This window comes from Aplosporella prunicola, assembly GCF_010093885.1.
Source record: "Aplosporella prunicola CBS 121167 unplaced genomic scaffold K452scaffold_7, whole genome shotgun sequence".
NCBI lineage: Eukaryota > Fungi > Ascomycota > Dothideomycetes > Botryosphaeriales > Aplosporellaceae > Aplosporella > Aplosporella prunicola.
In genome coordinates this window covers 1,005,467-1,030,034 of record NW_022983535.1, presented here as the reverse complement: position 1 = coordinate 1,030,034, position 24,568 = coordinate 1,005,467, and the positions used below count along the sequence as shown (strand labels likewise).

The following is a 24,568-nucleotide window of genomic DNA, read 5'->3' as shown; positions in this document are numbered from 1 at the left end:
GCAAACACCTACCTACACAACACTAACCCTCCTTCCCCTCTCCCCCTCTCTCTCACCTCCTCCCCTCCTCCCTCCCTCCCAAATCCACCACCACCAAAACGCCACAACCTTGGCACCCCATCCGGCCCAAAGCCACCAACCACAATGTCCCTCCCCTCCATCCCGCACCTCGTCGACGCCCTCGCCGCCTTCGCAACCGCCAACCCCCTCCTGCTCTTCGTGCCCTGCATCGCCGCGGTGCTGGCCCTGCCACCCCGGCCCTACGGCGTCGCCGTGTCGCTGTCGCAGTCAGGCTTCTTTGCTGCGGTTTGGCTGTGGCGGAGGAGTAGGGAGGAGTAGGTTTTTGGTGGGCGTGTTGGGTTAGGATGGGTGAGCTTGTTTTTGCGTGTGTATGTGAGAGAGAGAGAGAGAGAGAGAGATGCTGACGCTGCTGCTGAGGGTTTGACTGCCTGCATGTTGGTGCTGCGGGTTGCTTCCTTGGGTGTGGAGGGCTGGCGTGCTCGTTGTCTGCGTCTTGATATGATTTCCAATCTTTCATCTTGTCCGTCAACTGCAGAATTTGTTTTTTGCTGTCTTGGTTGCACTCCTGTCGTCTCAATCTAGTCGCAACGACAATCTGACCACCGAGACCCAAAACACACACGTCTAACCCGGAACCGCAGTCATCAAATCATCTCCTATACCCTCATCGTCTCCTCCCCCACCACCACCACCCCACTAAAACCGCACATCCCCCACCCTCCCCGCCGCCTTCACCCTCCCCCCCTCCAACACAACCACAAACTGCGCGTCCTTAACCGCCTCAACACGATGCGCAATCGTCAAGACCGTACTCTCCCTCAGCTCCTCACGCAACACGTCCTGGATCCACAGCGCCGTCTCGCGATCAATCGACGCCGTGGCCTCGTCCAGCACGACGACCGGGCTGCGGCGCATGACGGCGCGGCCCAGCCCGACGAGCTGCCGCTGCCCCTGGCTGAGGTTGCGCCCGCCGCCGTCGATGGCCGTCTCGAGCGCCCAGTGCGCGCCGAGCACGCGGTGCAGCACGGCGAGGCAGGCGGCGTCGCTGTGCTCGTGGAGGGGGTCGAGGTTTTGCCGCAGGGTGCCGGGGAATAGGACGGGGTCTTGGGCGACGAAGCTCTGCGGGGGGAAGGGGTGGGTTAGTTGGTGTTGGTGTTGTGGAGAGGAGAAGGGGAAGCGGAGGGCAGGGCAAGAGGCTTACGATTCGCTGGCGCCAGGCGTGCACGTCGACGTTGGCGAGGTCGATGTTGCCGACGCGGATGCAGCCGCCCGCTTCGGGCAGCACGGTCGCGAGCAGCGTGAGCGCGAGCGTGCTCTTCCCGGAGCCGGTGCGGCCCACGATGGCCGTGGTCGAGCCGCCGGGAATCCTGAGCGAGATGTTCTCCAGCGACGGCTCCAGGTGCGCCGCGTAGCGGATCGTGACGTTGTCGAACTCGATGTCGTCGCCGTATGCGGGCCACGATGCTGGTGGCTTCTCGTTCCCGCTCGGCTCTTCTTCTAGATGCAGCAGTTCAATCACCCGCTCTACCGACACAAAGTCCATCTGCAGCTTGCCGTATTCCTTGCACAGGGAATGCGTGGACAATACGACTGTGGGGAGTCAGCACTTTGTGAAGCAGGTCGGAGTTTGGTTGGAGCATACGAGTTGAAGCTGCGGTAAGCATAAACGCCGTGAGACCGGATGAAAGGTTCTGGTACAGCGCGATCAGGGTAAGGGCAAAGGTCGAGCAAGCTGACAGGGCATCGTAGCGGTACATCAGCCAAGCCTGTAGACTCCTGAGAGGCGGTTAACAGTTTTCAGTTTGTTACGTTCATCAAGTCCGTACCAATAGAAATGGTCCATTTTCTGGAAAGCATCCGTAACAACGATTACGCGGTCTTGAAAGTGTGGTTGTGCTCGGAATGCTAGCAGAGTTCAGCAATTCGTCCTTGGAATATGGCAAGGCAAGCTTGAGAGCACCAACCTCTAATGGTAATCAAGCCATCTAGTAGTATGCCAAAGTTGGACATGAGAGGTGTCAATGATACCATCTGTTGACTGTCAGTTTGAAGCGTAGAGTGAACAACAGAACATGCCCTACCTCTAATCTACGCAAGCTCTGGGAAGTCGGCAAAAATCGGAAGAATATAAAGACAAACCAAGCAGTAAGCCCCAAAGAGAACGCAAGGAACAGCGGTGTCACTGATGCAATGACAACGATTGAGGACACCCATGCGATAACCCACCAAACAACGTCTTGCAGTTGTTGGCTAATGCCACCATCTAATGTCCCCATGTCCGAAGTAAGCCGATTCATCAGACGGCCAACCGGGGTGACATCGTAGAAGCGGAATGTGGCGCAGCTCACGCGGAGTAGTACCTGTTTGTACAGCCGTTTTCCGGCAGTGTATACGATTGCCAACAAAACAGACTCGGAGAGAATGTCGAGTAGCACTTGCGTAAGGGCAAAAGAGAGATAGCCAACCAACCAGGGCCGAACGTTTGTTTCAGGAGAGGGAAGCCCGTCGAACAAGTTGGAAAAGTTAAGGATGGCTTGTTCTCGGACTCTGCCATAGGCCTCTCCCCAGGATTTGAGGAACCAGTAGTTCATGAGACGGTTGAGCCGGAACAATGCGAAGAGGAGTATCACAATGGCCCACCATTTCAGCTTGCCGGCCTTGATGTACTGCCAGTACACAGAAGCGACGACGCCACCGTGAGCCCGATGTTCGTCCTCAATGAACTTGTCTGGAACGGCATTCTCCTCCTGCTCAAGTTGCACTTCAGCAGAATCAGGCTCGTTGCTATCGGCATCTTCCTGGTCTTTGGAACTCAAATATTCTGAAGGGAGCGCCGAGGGGTCGAGCAAGTGCGCTGTACCTCCTCGGATTTCGACCATCTGATCTGCCAAGTGACTACACAGGTCGACCCGGTGAGTTACGAGTAGAACCGTCCGGTTCTCCATCAGCGGACCACGGAGCAGTCTGCTGACGATGGTTTCAGCAGTGTTGTGATCTAGTGCCGCAAGCGGGTCATCGAGTAGGAGTAGCCGGGCCCGGCTGTAGACGGCTCTTGCAAGCGCAACACGCGCTTTTTGTCCCCCAGAAAGACCGATTCCATTTTCGCCTATGTGTGATAGATCCCCGTTCTTGAAGTTGGAAAGGTCCGGCGTCAGAGCGCATGCTTCGAGGACCTGCTTGTACCGGCGCTCGTCATAAGGTGAGGTAAAGAGGATGTTCTCTCTGATACTCATGTGCTGAAGCCATGGTGACTGAGTACAGTACCCTACCATTTCATCAGGTAGACTGGCTTCACCTGCAACGCGATCCAACTCCCCGAGAGCCGCTTCCAGGAGTGCCGTTTTTCCTGTTCCAACTTTGCCGCAAATGACCGTAAGACCGACGGGAAACCGGAGATTTAGCTTTTCCAGAACAGGAACAGTCTTGCCTGGCCAGGAAAAGGCTGCGTTGTGAAAGGCGATTTCAAACGATTCGGTATGGACATATTTCTCTTCCTTGTCGGGCTCGCTCATGAAGTCTTCTATACGACCAACGGCAACCGACGCATTGAGAAGTACCGTTATGAGGCCAGGAAGCTCCCGCAAGCTCCGAGAAAATTGATTGAACAACTGGAGGGCGGGAAATGCCACGTCAATAGACAATGGCTGCCCCGCAAGCAGCGTGTAGGCGTAAAACACGGCGACTGGAAATATACCGTTCGCCATTGTGTTGGTGGCAGATATGGCAATGTTCAGAAACCCGGTGACGAGACGAAGGCGTAGCTCATGACGTCTCGCATCCATGATTTTGTCAAGCCAGTGATTTTGCCAGTCATACCACCGCAGATGGCGAATCGCCTCAACAAACTGTGATGTCGTCTGGAGCCTTTTATCCGTAGCAGTCCTACGAGTACGCTCCCATTGTAGCAGGAATCGGACAAGACTGGCGTTGACAATTTGGGCTATGATAACGCATGCCATGCCAGGAAGACAGGGCCAGCCGAGAAGCTTCCATATAAGAACAAACGAAACAACAAAAGCAAGCGGTTTTGTTATGATGGAGGGGAATTCCCAGAATCTAGACGCTATTAGGCTACGAGCCTTGGGACAGGTGAAGGGTCAGCACATACCGTTGCGCAACTTCATAGACATCGTTCCTGACAGGTCATGAGCATACAAGTTTATTAATTGAAATGATGGTGATGCATACCTCATAAGATTCAGAATCTTTCCCATCGTTGCCGGCTGCTTCGCATCGTGGAGTGCGGTCGTTTGACTCTGATCCTTCCGCCATCTGAAGACGTGTGACAGGCGGAGGTACAGTCTTGCCAGACGGGACTTCGGTGGAGGTGGACCCTCGGCCGTGTCGGCACTGTCTTCTTCCACAACCTTTTCTTCTGCTTGAGATCCGAAGGACTTTCTAGTAAGAGTCTTCTCATAAATCATGGTAATCATCTCGCCTCGTGACCGTTCATAACAACGCCTACTATACCAAAGGGAGAATACTGCGGACTGTGCAGCAACAAGGCGGATGGCCAATATGAAGGCAGCAAACTCTATCGCAGTTCGTCTTGAAGACTGACCGTCCTCGATTGAGCGGAGCAGTCGTTGCAGTATAACCGGAGCGAAAAGGTCTATCGCAACGTCAGCCATTGAAGAACAGTGAAGTATTTTCACAATCATACTTGTAACCGATTCAAGTATCCCGCAGAAAGAGGTGATGATGAGGTCCAATCCGTTTGCTTTGAGGAGGCGTTTGACAACAGTCCCTTTCAAATCTCGAAATAACAAATGAAGCTTGGCATGTTGAAACTCATGTGGGAGCTTCCAAACGTCTTCATCGTTCAACTGCTTCTTGGAACCAGTGGAAATAAGTGTACTCATCCAAGACACTGACATAAATTGCCAAAGAGAAAGGTTGTCTTCCGGACTGCGCAGGTGAAATGATGGTGGTTTGGAAGGTGAACTGATATCAGCTCTATCCAAATTGGGATCGCGCATCGGCATTAGAAGTATCACGAGCACCACGGCCAACGCTACACAAGCCTCGGCAATTGCGAGAGCGCCAGCAAGACCCGGAATTCGATCGCATGAGAGAAGCAGAAAAACGAGACATAAGAGCTGGGCAAAAATAATGACAAGAAGAATTTTTGGAGTTGACCTGGGGCGATCGACGGCCGCTATCAGGACCGTGACAGCCTTCAAAGCCCAGGTCAGCCTAACAATTAAAAGGTTTGTTTGGGAAGGACAATACCCATGGTAGAATGGAAAGCAAGTTAGACGGGACTCGAGGAGGTGAAATAGTAGAAGCGATGGCGATGCCGAGGCCGGCAGAAGAGAAAAAGAGCAGAATAGCAGTCCAATGGGTCCATCTCTTGCCTCTGCCAGGAGGATGCTCTGTTTCGGCGGCGAAATTCTTGGCCCATTGCGGCCTGTGCTTCAACAATGGACGAAGGCAAAAGGCCAGCAGCGCGTACGCGGCCACTATAGCTGGACCAACCGCTATACTGGCATCCCGGCGTATGGTCATAGTCGACAAAGATAAAAAATGAGTGTCTCTTGTCACGACGACGGTTACACGCGTCAACCCGAATGCCTAGCTGGCTAAACTTCGGCCGTCCGCTGACACCTTGTCCAGCGGCGGCTTCCCTTACCAATCACCGCCACGTCTTCCTTCAACCCCACTCTCACCGTCAGATGATACCTATGATTGTGCTCTCAACGTCACTTCTCCAGCGTCGACGACTGCTTGCATCACGGCTACCACATGGAGCGTGGCAAGAGGATAGTAGTAGTTGTAGTTCCACTGGTGCAACGGATATGTCAACTTTCGATAGTAACTACACGTATGACATCAACGACTCTCGCTAATACAAATCGACAGAAAACGAGCGCAGTTTGAAACACAAGGGCATAAAAATTGAGCCGAATCGACAATGAATAGAATGGAAAGCGCAGTGTCGTCTTATCCGGTTACCTCCCCGCATAGCCGACATATTCCCTGATCTTCTAGCGCCAGTTCTACCGCGCATCCGCAGCCCGCTTGTACACAGCAGCGCTCTTCGGTGAATCTTCATCGGTATCGGCACCAGGGTTCGCCTCTTGGTATTTCATGATCTTGAAGAGTCTGTACAACCCGGCCGCTATCGCAGCGCCTGCCGCAGGACCAACCCCTAAACAACGTTAGCCTCGGAAGTCGTTCAAATAAGAGGCTCAATAACGTGGCTGCTTACAGTAGATCCAGTGTTGAGTCCAGTCGCCGCTGACGACCGCCGGGCCAAAGCTGCGGGCTGGGTTCAAGCTGGCGCCGGTCCATTGCACGCCAACAAGATGGGCTGAGAATAGAGCCATGCCGATGCTGACCGGTGCCATAAATCTGCCCTTGTGCTTCTCTCCAGCCAGCATGAAAATGCTCATAATAAGGTAGGCCGTCAGAAGCATCTCAAGGACCACAGCTTGTGCGGTGCTGCAGCCGTTCGAAGGCTTGGTGACGACTCCGAATTTTGTAGGAATCAAGACCGAGACAATGTATGAAGAGAACATGCATGCCAGAATCTGGGAAATGAAGAGCAAGAAACAGCGCAGAGGCGTGATGGACTGTGTCAACAACATGGCAAAAGTCACCTGGATATTGTCAAGTCAGCTTCGGTCCAAAGTGGTATCTTCACATGGAAGCATAGAGCTAGGTATGTTGACTTACCGCAGGGTTGAACAAAGCACCAGAGACGCGGAAGAAAATGAAGACGTTCACCATCAGCGACATACCGAAAGCGATGGCGATGTAGAGGACCGTAGTTGGATCAAAATCAGTCGTTTGACCGGAGGTTTGGCCGTAGACAGCAACCTCCGTGCCTGCAAATGCAAAGAAGAGGAACGACCCGGTGCCAACTGCCTCGCCAATCATGGCAACGACGTCTGCAAGTATCAATCAGAATATTGTTCGTCTTGCCCGATAAATGTTGAATAAAACTTACGGTTCTTCCAAGACGACCTTCCGAACTTGCTGTCCATAATTTTGTTGAGGGGCCATGTGAGTTGGGACTCCAGAGGCTTGACATGCAAACCAACATCATCTATGTCGTCGGGTGCTGCGGCCTCCGTCTCTTCTCTCGACAGATCCTTGGTGTTGGGGCCGTCACTGTGGTGGCCACCCCAGTGGTGGCCTCTACCCGTAGAGGCAGTGCCCGCCTCGGCGGAGGGGCCTTCGGCATAGGTAGTGGGGGACATCGTCAAGGGAGAGTATCGAGCTTCCCAAGGTAAGCGTTGTTGAGTTTTGCTTTCACTTGATCGAATAGGATGAAGGGGATGATGGTATTGGAGATGCTTGGAGAGTTTGAAGAAGGACCATCTGCCTTTTATTCTAGTCTTTGTCCTTCCCCTTCTGTTGTCTCAAGTCCGCCACCCCAATTAGACGTCATTCGTATCGAGATTGGGGCTCGCTATGGCCCGCCACAACTCCAGGACCGTCGCCATCCGGACGTTGGGCAGCATCGGGCGATCAAGGACCTCTGGAGAATCTACAGCGTGACATTAGCCTGTAGGTGGCCCAAGGAAAAGTACACGGTGGCGCAGAGAGAAGAATGAAGTTAGTATGGTGCACAGACAGCTGCTGTGGATTGCAAGGGCACTTACGATTTGCAGCACGCCTACCAGTCGGATCTACGTTCAAGGGGTCCTAGTCACGCCTCCAAGCCCAGGTGTCACAAAGTTCGCCTCATCGGATGGCTATGCCAACAAAACCCCCCTGAAGAAATACTTTGGTACAACTACACTATACGCCTTCACTGAAGCTGGAAAAAAGTACTTCACATCGGGCGCCTTCGTCGATGGCTGCTCCTGTGTGTTGAAAGACATCTGCACGTGGTATTGAAACAGTTACACCGCAGTTAAACGCCTGCCACGCAACGACTAATCTCTTCGTTGCAGCCATGTACAGCAGCACGGGGAAAACCAATGAAAACTTCGAGTCAGGCCCGCATTGGTAAGTAAGGAGTAATCGTATGATTGCAAGGGCACGACGCGGACGCCTGCACCTGTTGCTAAGCGATCAACATCTGGGCAGGTAATCGCTCCGACTGCCATCCCCTGCGTGGGGTCCTTTTCCTTCCTTTTTCCCAAAGGTCACATCCATGTAGACTACTGGAAGCTTGAACCGCACATTAGGCTTGGCACCAACAACGAAGCCACGCCGCCCTCGAAGTAGTGCGCATGATTGTCTTTTCCCTCACAGCATGAGCTCTCAGGGTCTTCTTTTGCTGCGGATTGCCACGCCGGAGGTAGGGCGATACTCCGTTAGTTAACGAAATTGGTAAGACGGAGGCGTCACCGGCTCCCTACTGTCGGCATAGGCACCAGTCTGACATGTAACCAGTCTTTTTCTGAGGCTGCCTCAAGTTTGCTACACATATAGCGCAATCCCGCTGTGGCTGTCGTGCACTGGCCTCTGAAGCTTTAGCGGAGATACTCCGTGGCGGACCGTTAGGACGGAAGGCTGCATCGCTGCCCTGGGTCATGTCTCTGTTTTGACAACGCATACCTAGGTCGAGTACAAGACACCCTGCATCTGCAATCATGTCCAACGAATCCAGCGGTCCCTTGCGGTACATGCATATAGCGTTCCATACTGGAGGCTCCACTGGCGTCGTACCTCCTTCCTAACACAAAAGCCTCCTGGCGTGCTCGGAGCACACAACTGGTCGCATTCCGGAGCCGCCGAGTACTTTAGGCCGGACGTGGAGGGGGCCTCTCGTACACTAATTGAATTTGCCTCAGCCGTCAAGAGACTCATCAAAAAGCGGGGCCGGTGCTAGACGCAGCAGGTGGTAATTGATGCTGGGGCAGCAGGTACCCATGCAGGACCAGGGAACAACAATGGGCCAGAACAGTTACTCCACAGTCCCCGCTTGCGCAAGCCTTGTTCACAGAGAAAGTTTGCGGAGCATGGGGCCGATCAGATACCTGATGGATACTGTCTACATGACCTCTTGGCCGTGGCGTCTTCGACCCTCGGGAACACCGCACGCGTGCACGCCTGACGCGTCCGACATGGGCAGCATTTGAGGAACGGCAGGAGTTGAGGGCCAGGTTCCGGGATCTCATGGATCGGGCCGCTGGTGTGGGCATGATTGGCCGGGATCGACGCTCGCTTGACTGCAAGTCATCAGAAGGGGCTCAAGAGGGGGGTCGCTTTACGCGCCATTTGGACGCCGTGTTTGCCCACGCTGTGAAGGCGTGGTCCTGCAATGCATGCTGAAGAAATCGGAACGTGTCGCAGGGTTTTGCAATTCTTACATCATCCAGCTATCGCAGGGATCGGGCAGAGCGCTCGTGATGAAGCGCTTGGAAGACAAGACCAATCAACCTGATCACCCGGTCAGCGCAAGGGCTTGTTGATGTGCAGGCATACGGACAGAGATATTGGTACATTCCGTGTGGTCCCTGCGTCGGAGAACCCCACCCAATTTGGCGCAGGTTCCCCAGCACCACCACAAAGCGATATTCGAGCCAAACAACTTGCAGAACTCACACTTGACCGGTCTCTGGGCCAGCACCAGCACAACAAGGAGTACTCCACACCACAGAAAGCCGCCTTCCGTGCAGCTGTCGCACAAGAGCGAGCACGACCCAAACGCCTTCGCAAGTCGCTCTCACAAGTCTGCAAGTACCATGGAGTCCCTCGTCGCTCTGCCTACCGTCTGCTAAATGACAAAACCAGTCGCAGGCGAGGCAGGTTCTCACGCACTGGCCGCCCTTTCTTACTGGTTAGCAAGCTTCTGACAGCAATTGTTCTCTAGATCACCTTCTCATTCGAGCGCCGCGCCTTAAGTCTCTTTAACGTCATTCACACACTAGATATTCGCAATCTATAGAGGAATAAACACATATTAGAACGTACCCTTCGCAGAGCTCTCACACGGCGTAGCTACTACAGATGTAAGTCCTACTGGAAGCGCTATCTTAGCCCTAATATAGCACGTAACCGCAGGACCTAGGCCCGGGATTACCTTAACTAGAAGGAGAGATAGCTCTACGTCTATTTTAGCGACGAAATATACTTTGCAGTAGGATAAGAGAATAAGCAGTAGGTCACACGGTGTCTAGACGAATTTTATAACCTAGACTACTAGTAATACAAGAACCTAAAGAACGCTATAACTCTTTACTTCTAGGCTGCAGTTAGCTAGAACTTCAAGACCGAGTTATACTTATACTAGAACCAAGAGGGAGTAGGTAATCTCTCTATAATTTAGTACAGAGACATCCTTAAAAGGATCTACCTTCCACAGCTTTAATTTTACAAGTTAATTTACGAAGGTAATCCTAGGCAAGATCTCTTTATTCTTAAGGAAGACGGCGATAGTACTTATAGCTATAGATTAGTAAAGAACCCGGTAGCAGACTTTAAGAGGGAGCATAGTATTAAGTCCTATAAGAACTATGCGTATTCCCTTAACTTCTCTATTATTAAGAATATATAGAATACTAAAGCAGCGTATACGCCGGGTTCGCTGTAATAATTAGGAGCAGCTTCTTCGCGAAATACAGTATTAGTGAAGACAGATCTCTCAGGTCTCAATCAACAAGCTTGTCTTAACTATGAGAAAGCGTATATACGCTTGTTTGGATGCGGAGGGACGGGCAACACCGTACTAGGCGACTGCAAAAAGTTCAACACTATGAAAATTGTGTAAATACTTTGTGTAGACATTACTGCGACACCAAATTGATACTGTTTTGTTACTTGGCGGGGAATCAGGCGATTTTGCTGCCAAATTCGTGGTGTTCTCCGAGGTTTGGCAAACTGTGCCAACATCTCTGTCCGTATGCCTGTGTGTCAAGAAGCAACAGCTCTAGATCGCTAGTCTACCAAAGACACGCCGGAACTCGGGAGAGAACGAAGGCAAGGAGATGCCACTCCTCGCATTAGCCAACCACTCTAGCCGCCGAGGGAACATGAACCCAAGATCATGGATTCAAAGCATGTGTCCAACACGTGGAATGCTAAGCTGCCGACATCAACACAGCGAGAATATACAATACAACGGCAAGACCAATTGTAATTGCCGCATGCGACGATAATCGACCACGGATATTCTTTTAAACGAGACCAGCTTGACGCAGGTAGCATAACCAGGGAAAAGGTGCAGATCATAGTTGATCTCCAGTATACACCTGGTACGTACAACCTCAAAGAAACATGCAAGATAGCCGGTCGCCGCCCTCTAGAAGACATGTCTGCAATATTCGAAGCGATAAGCGGCCAACGTCAGCCATGCCCTTAGAGAGAAGCACAGAAGAAAAAAGCAAAGACTACTGGAAGTCGGGCTGGCTGCCCGATAGTCGCCGATTCCCCCGCAAAAAAACGTTCGTTTTTTGCAATAAGGCCGCCATACAGCCACGGCTGCAGGCTTGCAGCATCCACGGGTAAGGCAGCCAAGGAAACCCATGCTTGCGCTGCGGCAAGGCTTCCGACGTGTGTCAGCTGGTGTGGGGGAAGCCCTTGCCCCTGGCCATTTCTTTTTCGTGTCTGAAAGATCATCAAGTTGCCGCAGCTAGGGAACTCAAGGGCCTAACCACCGCCTCCACGAGACCATAGACATGCTTGAGCCAGGCGCAGAGCACAGCCACCGCACTGGATAACGACGAGCAACTAGCTGCTGGGATAGTCAACCCCGATTTGCCTCGCAAACCCGATCTGCGGCGGGTCGGTGGAGGCGTCGAAGACCACAAACTGCGACTTCAAGAATATCCCACCCAGAATGGAGAAGCCGATGCCCTCATCGGACTGCATCCCGCCAAAACAGCGGGTCCCGTCGACAGCGCTGTAGATGAAATAGTCGCCCGGCACAGTCACCAAAGCATTTCCGATTGCGGTGGCTAAAGCTGGCATGGTTGCGTCGCATGGTACCGTCCAGCCACCAACATTGGGCGAGTACTTCGCCCCGTCCACCTTTGAGTAATAATCTTTGACAATCTGCGAGGGCAGATAGAGCAGACTAGTGCCCGTGTCCGCTATGGCCTTGAAGGGGCTTGAGACGACAGGCCCCGAGCCCACTCTGTAACCGGTAGAGGAGACGCCCCAGAACCCGGTGGCGGGATCAATGGGGGCGTAATGGATGTCGCCGGTGTAGAGAGAGCTGTTGAGGTAACCGAAGTCATATTGTCCAGGGGCTCCTTTCCTCAGGCATGCGGTGAAGAGCGGATGCGGCAGCGTGTGCTTCATGGTATCGAAAAATGTCGTCTGCGCATGCGGCACAACCGAGCTGAGTTTGCTGAAGGCGAGCCCCATCACTCCGTCAACCGTCGAGTCGCGCACAAAGGCTTTGGAGAGGCTGGTGGCAGCTCCCACGGCCTGGCTTGTTGCCGTCACTTCGCCAGCCACTACTGTGTCTGCAAATACTAAACCTGAAGCCCCGCTCGCGTCCCCGTAGGTAACGTTCCATGTTTCACCTCCTTTGTAGATGCCCGATGTGAAGGGATTATACGTGTTATGGTCATTGATCATCATCAGAGGTAACATGATAGAGAAAACCCAACTATAGGAAGTCAGCCTGACGTTTCTAACGCATTTCTGCCCAGTGCTACTAACAGGTCTGCGGAGCCGGTATCGATATCGACATTCAGTGTATCTGAACCAATTTTGATGGGAGACAGAAAGACCGGATCAGATGAACCTTCAGCTGTCGCTGGGACAAATCCGAAGTCCATGAAAGCATTTTCAGCGTCTGAAGCAGCGGCTAAGACATTTTCTGGTGCCCGAGCTCCATATTTTCTATATGTCTTCAGCATGTCTAACGCCCCAACCTTTGGAGCTACACCCTTCTGAACCTGAATGATCGAGAAGCCACCGGAAGGAGCAGAAGGATTGGCGAGGGCCAGGCCGGCGAGGAAGAAGACCGAGGCGAGGGAAGGTTTGTAAAACGCCATCCTGATAGCACCAGACGAGCGGACAAAAAGGATCGAACACAGGCGAGAGCGCAACCGGAAAGGAAGAGGGGAGAGGCCTGGAACAGATGGTGGAGCTTTTTATGCCCACCACCAAGATGCGCTACTCCGTATCGACCATGGCTCTTCCGACACGTACTCAAGATAGCGATGGACCCCATTCCTGAATACAACGTCGGTGAAGAACTTGGCGTGATGTCTAGCAGAGAGACAACTAAGCTCTACGAGATCGCCAAGCCCTGTGCCAGATGAGGAATGCCACTCTGAGAGTGCACACGGGCACATTCACCCAATGAAGCAAGGGATGGCCGTGCCAGCCCCTCGAGGGCGTACTTTCCACCATATCAACTGGGGAGCCGCCGACCTTATTGCCAGTGTTCCGGACCGACCTAGATCGCGTATCACCGCTAAGGCCTCTTGATAGTCAGAATAGGCATGTAGGGGTGAGGATATCAAGGATCTCCCCATTGGCAGGAGTGGGAAAGCCGGCCAAGGGGGGTGCAAAAGGAACATTATTAATTGGCGGCGTCGGCCACATGTGCCGGGACTGCGTTAACCTGAAGGCCCACCGCACAGTAACGTCGAAGGGTGAAGTATAGAAAGGAAGCATCTCTCGACTGCTCATTACTCCTACCAACTACCTAATTACAGAGATATACAACACAGCAACGCAACATGAAACCGCACCCGTCCCATCCACACCCCATCGTCATCCCTCCCAAAGACACACCAACCTGCCACTCGCACAGCTGCCCACGCACTCACCTACCTATCTGCCTGCCTACCAGGCTAACCCTCAATAGTTGTCCCTGCCAGTCTCGTAGCTGGTATCGCGGCCATACCCCGTCCGCTCACTCGAGCCATACTGATCACCCGGCACCTGGTCGGCAGCGGCGGCCGACGTATCCATCGGGCTGACATCCCGCGCAGCAGCAGCAGCAGTACCACCAACCGTGCCACCGCCAACGGCACCACCGCCAACAGCGCCATGCATGCCCTCATGCTGGTCCGCGCCATGGCCGCCTCCGGCCTTCGGCCTCACCCTGTCGCCAGTGGCAGGGCTGTACATTTCGTCGTCGCCGCTGCTGCCGCCGCCGACGGAGCCGCCGACATGCTGATGCTCCTCGTGGCCATTGCCCGTCGTGGCGCCGGCGAAGTAGTGCCCCGCGGCCTCGCGCTTCGCGTGGCCTTTTTGCTCGATCTTGGGGCTGTGCAGCATGCTGCCGGCTTTCTCCATCATCTTGCCTATTGTCGAGTCTGTGCGAGGACGGCCACCTGGGCGTTAGCGTTGTCTTCATGATGCGAGGGTGCTTGTGTTTGAAGTAGGTAGGCAGGTTGGTGGGTGGGTGGGTGAGTATGTTGCTCGATGGGTTGGTCTGGCCTGGCCTGGCTTGGCCGCGACAGGACTTACCGCGCCTCTGACGGCCCTCGTGCGAGCCCGTCTTGTTGCCCACGCCGGCGCCGCCCGTCGTGCCGGAGCCGGACTCGTTGCTGCCGCTGTAGGGCGCGCTGTCGCCGGCGGAGCCGAAGTGTGGCGCCGTCTCCGTGTCGCCGACGTGGTTGTTGCCGGCTGTTTTGTTGCCGTAGCCGGGGCCAGAGCCGTAGGTGGACTGCGCATGTTAGGGCGATTGACGCTGGGGAGGGGATGTTTGGGCGCCTCGGCTTGCCATTGTGATTGGGATTCTCAGGTCAATTTTCGCAAGTTGCTTAAGTGGATCGCGATCGGTCGTGAGGGCGAATTTGATGGAATTCAGACTGTCTACCATGCTTATCTGGCGAGCATCCCGTTTATGTGGTGCGCACGCGACTGGGGTCAGCGAGATGCGTCACAAATAACCCAAAGCCAAATGGCCATGTGGAATAATGCCACTTCACCCAAGAGGGACTTGGCCAGAGTAAAAGAGAGGGGGTGGGACGGCACATGGTTCCAAGCTAGACCTCTGGACGGAGTACCAGTCCCGTGCCACCACTCACAAAAGGACTCTACCACAGGGAAGCCTCCGCACTGCCCAGTGCTCCTGATCCCACTCTAACCAGACTTGCCTAATGTTGAGCTGATCCGGACCCCGCTTGTGTTCTCTCATAGGGTCTGGCCGTAGTGTGCTCAGGAGACTTGAGGTCAGCGAGAGATATGACGATGGGGCGCGGCATCGCGATCGAGGGTAGAGGACCAAAATCCCTGTTTCGGCTGTGCTGGCTGGATCCGTTCGGGAAATGTTGCTCGCCGTTGCTGATAACAAAGTCCTGAATTACATCATTCAGATACCCCTTGCTCGGCTGGACGCGCCATCTCGCAGCCTGCCAACGGCAGACGAAGAATGCCAATAATGCAGGATACCCTGGAACGCCCCTCGCTGTAAACCAAAGCCCAGAAGAACCCGATATATGAAACATGTTCTACCGCACGTACTTGCTCTGAACAGAAGTTAGCCTGGGCAGTCACAACGTTGAGCTAGGGAATCGAAGTCTTACCATGAACCGCCTGTGGAAGTCTGACCGCAGTAGATCGTTGACGAATTCCTTAGGCTTCTTGTCCTCTGTGCCCCGAGCCTGGTTTTTGAACACAACATCGTCATCCCACCGGCGCTTGACGCTGAAATCCTTGGGGTTGAGAAGAGGGTTGCCTCGCGCAATGTCGTGCTCGCGCTGTTCCTCCTCCTGGGCAGCCTTCTCGGCTTCTTCCTTGGCCTTTTGCTCCGCCCGCTCCTTTTTGATCTTCTCTAGCTCGCGCATGAGCTCTGCAGTCTCGTCCTCCTCCTCGTCATCGTCATCCTCCTCGTCGCTGCTCTCGCTATTCGACCCATCAGAGTCCGCGTCCACGTCGCGCGCTTCTTCGAGGATCAATCGTCTCCGTTTCGCCGCCTGATCCTCTTCCTCCTCAGCGCCTTCTTCAGCCGGGGCTGCCTCCAGTTGACGCTTGGATGTGGCGGTAGACGACTCGTCTTCGGCAGGAATGGGGGTGCCATTCTTCTTGGCGAAATGCGCAGCCTCAGCCGCGAGGAGCTCGGCACGAAGATCGCGCTTTCCAGCGTCGGCATCGCCCCCTTGCCCGGGCTGACGGTGCTTGAGGGTCATGTGGGCCGGGAGCAGGCGCTGGTGGTAGGCCGGCCCGCGCTGGGCCTCTTTGCCGCGAGCCTGTGATTGGCATCAGCCGTGTGCCGCATGAAGATCTGGTCAAGAATGCATACCGGATCGAACGTGGGCCTGTGAGCGGTCGTCATGGCGGGCAACGACTGTTGTGAATGTTGTTGTTGTTTGAGCGTAAGGTAGAAAGCTGTTGGAGCCAGACGCGCCCAGCATCGGTCGGCGAAGCAGTTTTGCCGACCGCCAAGACCGCCCTGCTGCCGTCATCGTAGAGCGGAGCTCTTTGAACATTTACTACAACGCTGAACAATTTATGTTAATCTTTACGACTTTGAAATAGAATTTGGCGAGTGAAGGGCAGTCATCGTCACGACAGAAGTAGAGCAGTTTATCAAACTCCGTCAACCCTCTGATCTTGCTTCAGCGCAACAATGTTTCCTTGAATAAAGTGCAAACCATGATCACGCACAGTAAATCCAACGCAGGGTAAAGGAGAATAGCAAGAAAGACGTGCAGGAGGCCTGCTGCTTTCAAGTTCGAGACTAACTGAACATAGCAAACATGCCTAACTCCGCGCCCTCATACGCAAGGTGGCCGGCTGAGTGGCAGTGGTAAAGGATATCAGGCGATCGAACTATAGGGATTAACAATTCCAAACGGCCGTATCAAAGGAATAGTGATCTAGGTGGAATTGCTTGAGGAAGCATTGCGATCTAGAGTGCCATGAGAGCAGGCCACGGAACACGGATCGTAACGGAGAAGAAAAGGAGACTGATCCGTAGAGTCTACGGAGGCGGATCTGTGAACATCCGCTTCATTTGATACTCGTAGGGTGGCTGTGAAATGGCACGTTGTTTGAGATGCGAGAGCTGGACCGCGTTGCTTATGAGATGCTGCAGGGGTGTTCGGCCGGCGAGTCATGTGCAGGGATCGCGACGTGGAGTGATGACGATAGACACACCATGAACGGTTGGACTGCCTCTACGCGTGCAAAGAAGAGTTGAGTGGTAGAAAGACTTGATATCGTGTTTGAAAGGCAGCAGGAACATGCGGATAGACCAACGGCATGCGCAACGAGCAAGTAGGAAGCCCATAAGCGCGCCTGTCTGCTACGTCATTTAAGCTTAAAACAAAGCTCCCGGTCTCTTCTTGACGTTTACAAGCGCGTCGCGGAGCAGTCACCGCGAACATCCATCCAATATACTACGTGCCTTATAAATACACCCGGCCGCCCTCCATTTTCTTTGCCCTCATCCTGCTCCCACACATCGCACAGTATCTGCAAGAACTCAATATGACTTCCAAGCTCCTCCCTTCCAACCCGGCCGAGGTCATGGTTATCCGTGACGTTGTCCCCAATGTCATCACCACCTGTTCCGCTCCTTTCTTCCGCTTCGGTCGCATCAAGATTGGTGGTCGCGGTACCATCGGTAAGTCTGGCGTGTAGGCAGCTACAATGATAACATGAGTAACCGTTTATGACAGTCCGCCTTCAATCTGGCTCACTTGCTGTCTTCTCTCCCACCGCTCTCACCGACGCTGTCAAGCAGAAGGTGAAGGAGATGGGTGAGGTCAAGTACATCACCGCCCTGGATGCCGAGCACCACATCTACATCGGCGAGTGGTACAAGGAGTACCCCAACGCCAAGGTCCTCGGCCCCGAGACCCTCCCTGAGAAGCGTACCAAGCAGAAGAACGAGGAAGTTCCCTTCCACCTTGTCTGGACCGGCAAGGACAAGCACACGCAGGTGGTCGATGCTGAGGTATGATCCGATAGTGCTCCTTGTCGCGAAGCTCAGTACTCACATGCCGCTGGACAGTTCGACGCCGAATTCGAGTATGAGTTCGTCCACTCGCACGTCAACAAGGAGCTTGTCTTCAACCACAAGCCCACTCGTACTATGATCGAGGCCGACCTCCTCTTCAACCTCCCTGCTACCGAGCAACACAGCAAGGCCGATGGCGACGCCACTTCGGGCATACTCACCAAGATCTTCTCGAACTTTACGCACTGTCGTGGCGAGGCCATGGGCCAGCGTCGCTTCCTCTGGTACCTGGCCAGCTCTAGCGACAGGAATGGGTTCAACGACAGCATGGCCAAGATCAACGGCTGGGACTTCAACCGCATCATCCCCTGTCACGGCGATGTCATCGAGGGCGAGGGCAAGACGGTCTTCCAGAAGGTCATGAAGTGGCACATTGAGGCGGCGCTCAAGACGCAGTAGGTAGCAGGCAGGCAAGCGGGGCGTTGTGGCAGGGTGATGTGTCAATCATGGGGCGGAGCTTTGTTTGGCCGGCAGTGTCCTTTCACAGCCTGGCGTGCATCTGGGTGGGCGTCGTCGTGTGTTTTCTATACCCCAGTTGGTAGATTGAGTGCGTGAGCGAAATGGAGTGGCTTGAAAAACGACGGCTAGTGTGCAAAGTAGAGGTGACGATGGTGCGCTGGCGGTGAGTGTGTTTTCCATCCTGGCGGGCAACCTCCGCGCAACCGCATGAAACGCCGGCGGCGCCATGACAACCCACGCCTAACCCTCCATCCCACCATGCATCGCGCGCTGCCATGGACTTTGTAAGGCCTCAACCAGACTCGACCCCCCATGTGCCCGCCACTTGCTAACCATTGCACCCGCATAGTGGACGCGGTTGATAGGCGGTACCGGGGCGCAAAGGCGACGCTCTACCCTCAACGATCCGCAACAGCGTCTAGCACGCTTCAAGCGCGTTTACAACCAGATTCTGGTATGCATTCCTCGCTGCTTGGCTGCATCTGTGGCTGACTTGCTCGCAGAACACATGGCATAAGACAACCTCCCTGGCCACTGACCCTGCCGCCCTCGACACGATTCGCCAATGCTTCCAACGTCTCACCTCCATCCTGACCGAGGAGTCGCGCTCTCCCGCCCCGCATCTATGCCTCTCCTTCTCCTCCTCCTCCCAGATTTTCACCGCCGTTTCACGCATTGCATCGACGTCGCACAATGAGGCTGTCGTCAGGGAGGCCGTCGGCGTCTTCGGCGCCCTTATCGACAGCGAAGAGGAGGAGTTCCTCGCCAATGAACGCTTCGCTGAGGCCCTGATGACGTTTCTCTCCAAGATTGCAAATTCGCAGAGTTTGATGCTGGGCGAGGATACCGATGCCGAAATTGTGGAGCTGCTCTTCGGCATCTGTGCCAAGATCCGTCTCGAGTCTGAGATCCTGCCCATCTGGTTCAGCTCCCGGCCCAAGGTCGACAAGGATGGCTCGTCGTTGGTTGCAAAGGCGGGCTTTGCTGGCGTCACGCAGAAAGAGGCTTTCCCCCTTTGCTATCAGCTCATCGACCATGTCCACCATGAGGGAAGGATCGGCGACTTTGCCCGAACCGGCTTGTTGTACATCTTTGAGACTGCCTCAAAGTCTGAGAACTTGGAGAAATGGATCGTCGAGAGCGACCTGGCCACACTCATGGCTTCCGGCCTTGGTGCATTGTACAGCCAGTTGCACAGGAAGCTGTCCGTCATCCATCCCGAGAAGGGCATGCCTGTCATTCTCGCGCTGTCGGATTACCCACAGGTTCACCTGCCGGCTGATGCTGAGAGTGTGTTTTCGCCCGAGTTCAGGTCTCACATGGACACCTTCCTCTCCTATCTCGCTTTCTGGCAGGATGTGCTCGAGCACTGCCGATCCTTTGATGTCAGACACACTCTGATTGACCATTTCCAAGTGCTTTTCTTACAGCAACTCTTGTGCGTCGTTTTCCTTCTTGCAACCTGAAACCAAGACTGACCCAATTGTAGATACCCATCGTTGCTGGAATCGTCCGATGTTGACGGAGGATCTGCTGTTGCTGTGCTCACCTACTTGAGACGTATCTTGGACGCACTGGACCACCCCGAGCTTGTCCATATGATTTTGCGCTATCTGCTTGACCTTCCCGAGGAGCAGCCAGAACGTCCCAGGTCTCCAGTGGCTATGAGACGCCGGTCTACCTTGATACTTATGGCTCAGCATGTTGAAGATGACGACCGACTGAATCCGTCGTTGTTCAACTTGGTTGATCTTTTGCTCAGCAGTACGCAGTCCAAGAACCCGCAGACCGTCATCTCGGCTCTCAAACTCGTGAGTGTCATCTTGAGCAAGAACCACAGGCACGCCACAGGTACGCTTGTCACGGTTACTGAGGTCCACAATAAAGAGCCGCAACGGACCATTGGTTCACTGAATGCGGAAATTCAAAGCTACCTTACTTTGGCCAGCGATATGATTCCCGGTGCTCAGATGGATCAAGAGTACGAAGCCATGCTGAAGGACGCGCTCAGTCTTCTCGAGGCACACCCATGTTCATTGAAGAACCTCGCTTTGAATGGCCTAAACCTACCAAGCCAGGCTGCGGTAGATTATCTAACTGCTGAGGCTCGCAAGAACGACACCTTGCACTACTTGACCACCGGAGACGCTCTGTTCAAATCTTTGATGATCAATCTGGCGACCTTCTTCACCAACAACGTCGAAGCAAACCTCAGCCTCACCGAAGTCATCGTGCACTTGGCATCCTGCCCCAACCTCCGCCTTGAGGGCTGGCTTTCCGTCGAACCGGCCAAATATCAATTCGATCCAAGCGAGACCTTCGATGATGAGGAAGATGAGAATATGCGAAATATTTATAGGGCTCGTCGCAAGCCCACATGGGCTGAACATCACGCACCATCTTTGCTGACCGCTTTGAAGAGTCTGCACAAGCAGATTGAAATCCTTCGCGAGGTTGTGCCCAACTTCGACGAGCACGTTGCCAACAGGAAGCAGGCTTTCCGCATGCATGACGAGATCAATCAGGCAATGAAGGCCATGGCCAACTTCCCGCCTCCGCCGCCCGTCCCACCTACCCGCTCATACACAGATGCGCCGACTCCCTCACCCTGGGCTCCGCAACAAATTGCCAAGCATGTCTTCGAATCGTCCAGCCCGAATCGCTCGCAATCGCCTCGTGGTAGACGCATCTTGGGTGAGCGGCGTCCGACGGCCTCAGCCGCCTCGCCGCCGAGTTCCAGGCCCCCGCCCGTCTCACGCATGATGTCGCAGGCGTCACGCTTCTCGAGCTCAGGTTCCTCGACCCCAACGAGCAGAAGCAGAGCACTCAGTTCTCCTGCTCCCATGCCCAGTGTCATGGAAACGGCCAACATGGTTGAGAACGCGGGTATCCTGACACGCGTCATCCGTTTCCCGCTCAAGGTCCCAGAGAAGAAGAAAGATAACAAGAGGCATGGTACGGATAAGCAGCAGAATGGCAGGCCCGGCACACCCTCCAAGCATGCGGATGTCCCGGATTCGATTCCGGAGGCACTGGAGGATGTCGCAGAAGAGCCGAACGCGAACGGCGACACGATCCAGGAAGAGCCTGAAGATGAGGAAGCGGGCGATGCGACCACGAATGCGACTCAATTCAGCAGCGCTGCCACGCAGCAGTACAAGCCTATGCGCATGCCTCGCGCCCGCGCCAGCACCGAGAAGCACGTGCGCCCCGCCACTTCTGGCGCCGATGGCAGCACGCCCGGCCTCAGCTCAATTCCGTATCGCTCGGCTCTGCAGGAGAAGCCTGCGACCGCTTCCGCACCTATGACGAAGCATCCAGAACCAGAGAAGGAGAAGCCGATGGCGTCCGAGCAGCCTGCTGCCGGAGAGGAGAAGAAGGAGCAGAAACGGGAGGAGCAGCAGCAGACCGAGCCCTTCCCTGAAGCTCCATCTGAGCCCTTCCCGGCCGCTCCCTCAGAGCCATTCCCTGAAGCTCCTTCCGAGCCCTTCCCTGAAGCTCCATCTGAGCCCTTCCCGGCCGCTCCATCTGAGCCCTTCCCGGCCGCTCCATCCGAGCCATTCCCGGCCGCGCCATCTGAGCCATTCCCAGCGGCCCCGTCTGAGTCCTTCCCCGACGCGCCGTCCGAGCCTTTCCCCGACGCGTCGTCCGAGCCCTTCCCTGCTGCCCCCTCCGAGCCCTTCCCAGACGCTCCACCCGAGCCCTTCCCCTCGGCTCCCTCTGGCGCCATGCCCGGCGCGCCTGAGCAGCAGCAGCAGCAGCAGCGAGGCCAGCAACAAGGCCAGCAGGAGGGCGAGGAAGGGTCGCCCCGCGAGGCGACGCTCAGCCACATCCTCACCAATGTCATCATCCTGCAGGAGTTTGTGCTCGAGCTGGTGGCGCTGCTGCAGGTGCGCGCCAGCCTGTTCCAGGAGGTGCGCTTTGCTTAGGGCCTTGAGGAGGCTTGAGGCTTGAGTGATTGGTTGAATTGGGATATTGCTACTCTTGCCTGCTTAGCATGCATGCATATATTTATGGTTGGATGACGATAGATGATGGCGATGGGAGAAGAATTGGAGGGCCGGCCGGTCGCTTTGGTGAGTGAGTGAGTTGGTTGAGAAGTTGCAGTGTTGGAAAGGCGGTGGTGGCTGCTGAAGCAGAGGCATGGTGGATAGATGGATGGGCTATGGTGGTAGTGGCGCGGAGGAAGCGTAATGGGCGGTTGGGCGGAAGTGGGGGGTGGTGGATGGGGGTGAGCGAGCAAGTGAGTGACGGTCACGAGTTCCACAGCATAGCACAGTTTGTTTTTTTCCTTTCCTCCTTTTTTGTTGATTTTTTGCGTCTTGTTTCTTTGCTTGTCTCTTTCTCATTGATTGAATTTATCGTAAACACAACCGCATCATGGGGGAGCCTCTCAAGTTACATAGACTTCCTTTCTTGGTCTCTTGTTTTCAGTTCTTCACTCTCTCTCGTTTCCACTGTTAACCATTCTCGAGCTTCGGGGACGCAGAACAGCAGCGACAAACTGATATCCAATCGATTCTTGTTGAGCCCCTATCGCCGTCCGTCGTCATCGTCTATCTATTATGCAGCTGTGCTGCGCCATCGTTCCATTGCCTATGCTCCTCGGTTATCTGGGTATCTGCGGGAAAAGAAAAGTGCTCACTCGGAGCGCCGGAGCGACCCGGTGAGCGATCTATTCAGGGGGATCGGCGAAGGGGATTTCTGGAATGGAGTTCTGAGTTGAAAGCGTCTCTTCTCGCTGGGTCAGCACTATCGTCCTGCGTATTCCCGGGGTTCCTTGGAGTTCGTACTCATCGCGACCGCGCCTCGCACTTGTTCTGGATCTGGTGGAGGAGATGCCTCCGAGGGGAGGTCGAACGGGTCTCGGGGTCTGGATGATTGGTTTCTGGGTTGAGATGCGAGTAGCGTCGTTTTTAGAAGAGTCGTCATGAAAAGCATAATCATGAGAATCGCCGATACGAGAAACGACGGTGCCACCAGTGCTAGGCAGATTCTGGTGCGGGCCGGATATCAAACGGCTGCTAGCAGTCGAGGGGTCAATCGCTGATGTCGTTGCTTCACGCAAGCCCATGCGATGCAGCAGTTTCCGGTAGAGCGGACTCAGTATTGGGATGCAGGCTGCGATGATGCCAACCGTGACTTCGATCTCGGACCAGAATGGCACCAACGCCCAACGATAGGGTGTGTCTTCTTCGATATAGCCGCCGTTGTCGAGGCTGAGCTGAATAGCCTGTGCCATTCGCACCACGGATGCGGCCAACGGTATAAGACCTGTCGAAAAGGTCAAGAAGAGACCAAATTTGCGCCGCTTGAGCAGTTGCAGTTTGTAGATCAGTGGCATGGGAAGGAAGAAGCAGACGATGTCGGCCAAGGTTGTCATGGTTGCTGATACGATGGACCACACTTTGATGTTGATGCAATCTCGACCTCGCTTTTCGAAGTGCCAAAATGAGGAAATGGGTATGCATGTCCAAATGCTGACCTGTTCAACATCAGCAATAATGTTTCAGGGGAGCTTCCGTCGAGGAGGCTGGGTCCAAAGCACTTGCAATGATGGATGAGATGAGGCGCAAGGTGAGAAACGTCATGAACATTCTGACAAAGAATCGATAACGCTTTCCGAATGTGGTTGCTCCTGCTGACATACGGAGGCATAAGACGCAGACAGACATTCTGGTGGCCCTTTAAAGTCATTAGTTACCCTTGGTCTAAAGGTGAACCATTTACATACCACAAAGCGCAATACCAGAAGATGATGAAAACGTATCGGTACTTTTGCCTGTTAAAAGAGTCTTGGTGAGCCAAGTAGACTCACAAATTGTGTCGTTGACATCTGCTTAACTGTCTGGGCAGAGGCATGCTGACCCCAGCCATAATGCACTTGCGTAATCATCAAGCCGGTCATGATAGTCGCGAAGATCTGTATCCGGATAAGAAGCCTGCTCAAAACTCAATATGACTGAAAGTACTGACTGTTGCTACGAGCATGAGAAAATCGTCAAGGCCAGTCCGACCAACAACTACAATGCGGGTATAGAGCCTAGCTGGTCAGTGAAAATGCTGCTTCGCAAAGAACTACAAATCGGTGGGTAGGTAGCACTTACCGGAGGCCAACGAAGAGGAGGGCTAGTACCCAGACGGTGATGGTGACCGAGATGATGGTCGGACCACGGCTCCCCATGGTGCTGGAAGCGCCCTTGAGGCGCCTTGCCGTCTTGGATGAGAGTTTGGTAGCAAGTGGTCCAATGTGTC

At 54.4% G+C, this 24,568-nt stretch overlaps 9 protein-coding genes across 9 annotated transcripts; 3 read left to right on the top strand and 6 right to left on the bottom strand.

Moving 5' to 3' along the window:
* The first annotated feature begins 84 nt into the window (after positions 1-84).
* On the top strand, positions 85-372 carry K452DRAFT_285567 (uncharacterized protein). The gene has a single exon (XM_033540135.1). It carries the CDS (start codon positions 145-147, stop codon positions 337-339), a length of 195 nt encoding a protein of 64 aa, XP_033400035.1. The 5' UTR covers positions 85-144; the 3' UTR covers positions 340-372.
* A 345-nt stretch (positions 373-717) lies between these two features.
* K452DRAFT_267620 (uncharacterized protein) lies at positions 718-5,531 on the bottom strand (the record flags this gene model as incomplete). The annotated part of the gene is made up of 10 exons (XM_033538848.1): positions 718-1,140; positions 1,223-1,611; positions 1,664-1,797; positions 1,848-1,926; positions 1,986-2,052; positions 2,103-4,077; positions 4,130-4,156; positions 4,210-4,633; positions 4,685-5,198; positions 5,254-5,531. Coding segments are annotated over 10 exons (4,310 nt in total), but the record flags the coding sequence as incomplete, so codon positions are not given.
* A 279-nt stretch (positions 5,532-5,810) lies between these two features.
* Positions 5,811-6,918, bottom strand: K452DRAFT_246637 (uncharacterized protein). Its single transcript, XM_033538026.1, has 3 exons — positions 6,700-6,918; positions 6,233-6,623; positions 5,811-6,172 (listed from the first exon to the last, which is right to left on the bottom strand). The coding sequence occupies exons 1-3, from the start codon at positions 6,901-6,903 to the stop codon at positions 6,021-6,023; spliced, it is 747 nt and encodes a 248-aa protein (XP_033400033.1). The 5' UTR covers positions 6,904-6,918; the 3' UTR covers positions 5,811-6,020.
* A 4,659-nt stretch (positions 6,919-11,577) lies between these two features.
* Positions 11,578-12,926, bottom strand: K452DRAFT_350011 (uncharacterized protein; the record flags this gene model as incomplete). Its single annotated transcript, XM_033545630.1, has 2 exons — positions 11,578-12,535; positions 12,589-12,926. 2 exons carry the CDS (start codon positions 12,924-12,926, stop codon positions 11,650-11,652), a joined length of 1,224 nt encoding a protein of 407 aa, XP_033400032.1. The 3' UTR covers positions 11,578-11,649.
* A 770-nt stretch (positions 12,927-13,696) lies between these two features.
* Positions 13,697-14,848, bottom strand: K452DRAFT_285562 (uncharacterized protein). Its single transcript, XM_033540134.1, has 3 exons — positions 14,612-14,848; positions 14,356-14,554; positions 13,697-14,201 (listed from the first exon to the last, which is right to left on the bottom strand). The coding sequence occupies exons 1-3, from the start codon at positions 14,612-14,614 to the stop codon at positions 13,741-13,743; spliced, it is 663 nt and encodes a 220-aa protein (XP_033400031.1). The 5' UTR covers positions 14,615-14,848; the 3' UTR covers positions 13,697-13,740.
* A 493-nt stretch (positions 14,849-15,341) lies between these two features.
* Positions 15,342-16,165, bottom strand: K452DRAFT_325499 (uncharacterized protein; the record flags this gene model as incomplete). The annotated part of the gene is made up of 3 exons (XM_033544782.1): positions 15,342-15,359; positions 15,417-16,079; positions 16,133-16,165. The coding sequence occupies 3 exons, from the start codon at positions 16,163-16,165 to the stop codon at positions 15,342-15,344; spliced, it is 714 nt and encodes a 237-aa protein (XP_033400030.1).
* A 902-nt stretch (positions 16,166-17,067) lies between these two features.
* K452DRAFT_285559 (uncharacterized protein) lies at positions 17,068-18,402 on the top strand. The gene is made up of 3 exons (XM_033540133.1): positions 17,068-17,458; positions 17,514-17,791; positions 17,849-18,402. Exons 1-3 carry the CDS (start codon positions 17,323-17,325, stop codon positions 18,251-18,253), a joined length of 819 nt encoding a protein of 272 aa, XP_033400029.1. The 5' UTR covers positions 17,068-17,322; the 3' UTR covers positions 18,254-18,402.
* A 186-nt stretch (positions 18,403-18,588) lies between these two features.
* On the top strand, positions 18,589-22,242 carry K452DRAFT_296513 (uncharacterized protein; the record flags this gene model as incomplete). Its single annotated transcript, XM_033541921.1, has 4 exons — positions 18,589-18,597; positions 18,663-18,767; positions 18,817-19,751; positions 19,803-22,242. 4 exons carry the CDS (start codon positions 18,589-18,591, stop codon positions 22,240-22,242), a joined length of 3,489 nt encoding a protein of 1,162 aa, XP_033400028.1.
* A 746-nt stretch (positions 22,243-22,988) lies between these two features.
* K452DRAFT_296512 (uncharacterized protein) lies at positions 22,989-24,497 on the bottom strand (the record flags this gene model as incomplete). Its single annotated transcript, XM_033541920.1, has 4 exons — positions 22,989-23,798; positions 24,132-24,236; positions 24,290-24,356; positions 24,421-24,497. The coding sequence occupies 4 exons, from the start codon at positions 24,495-24,497 to the stop codon at positions 22,989-22,991; spliced, it is 1,059 nt and encodes a 352-aa protein (XP_033400027.1).
* Positions 24,498-24,568: the final 71 nt, after the last annotated feature.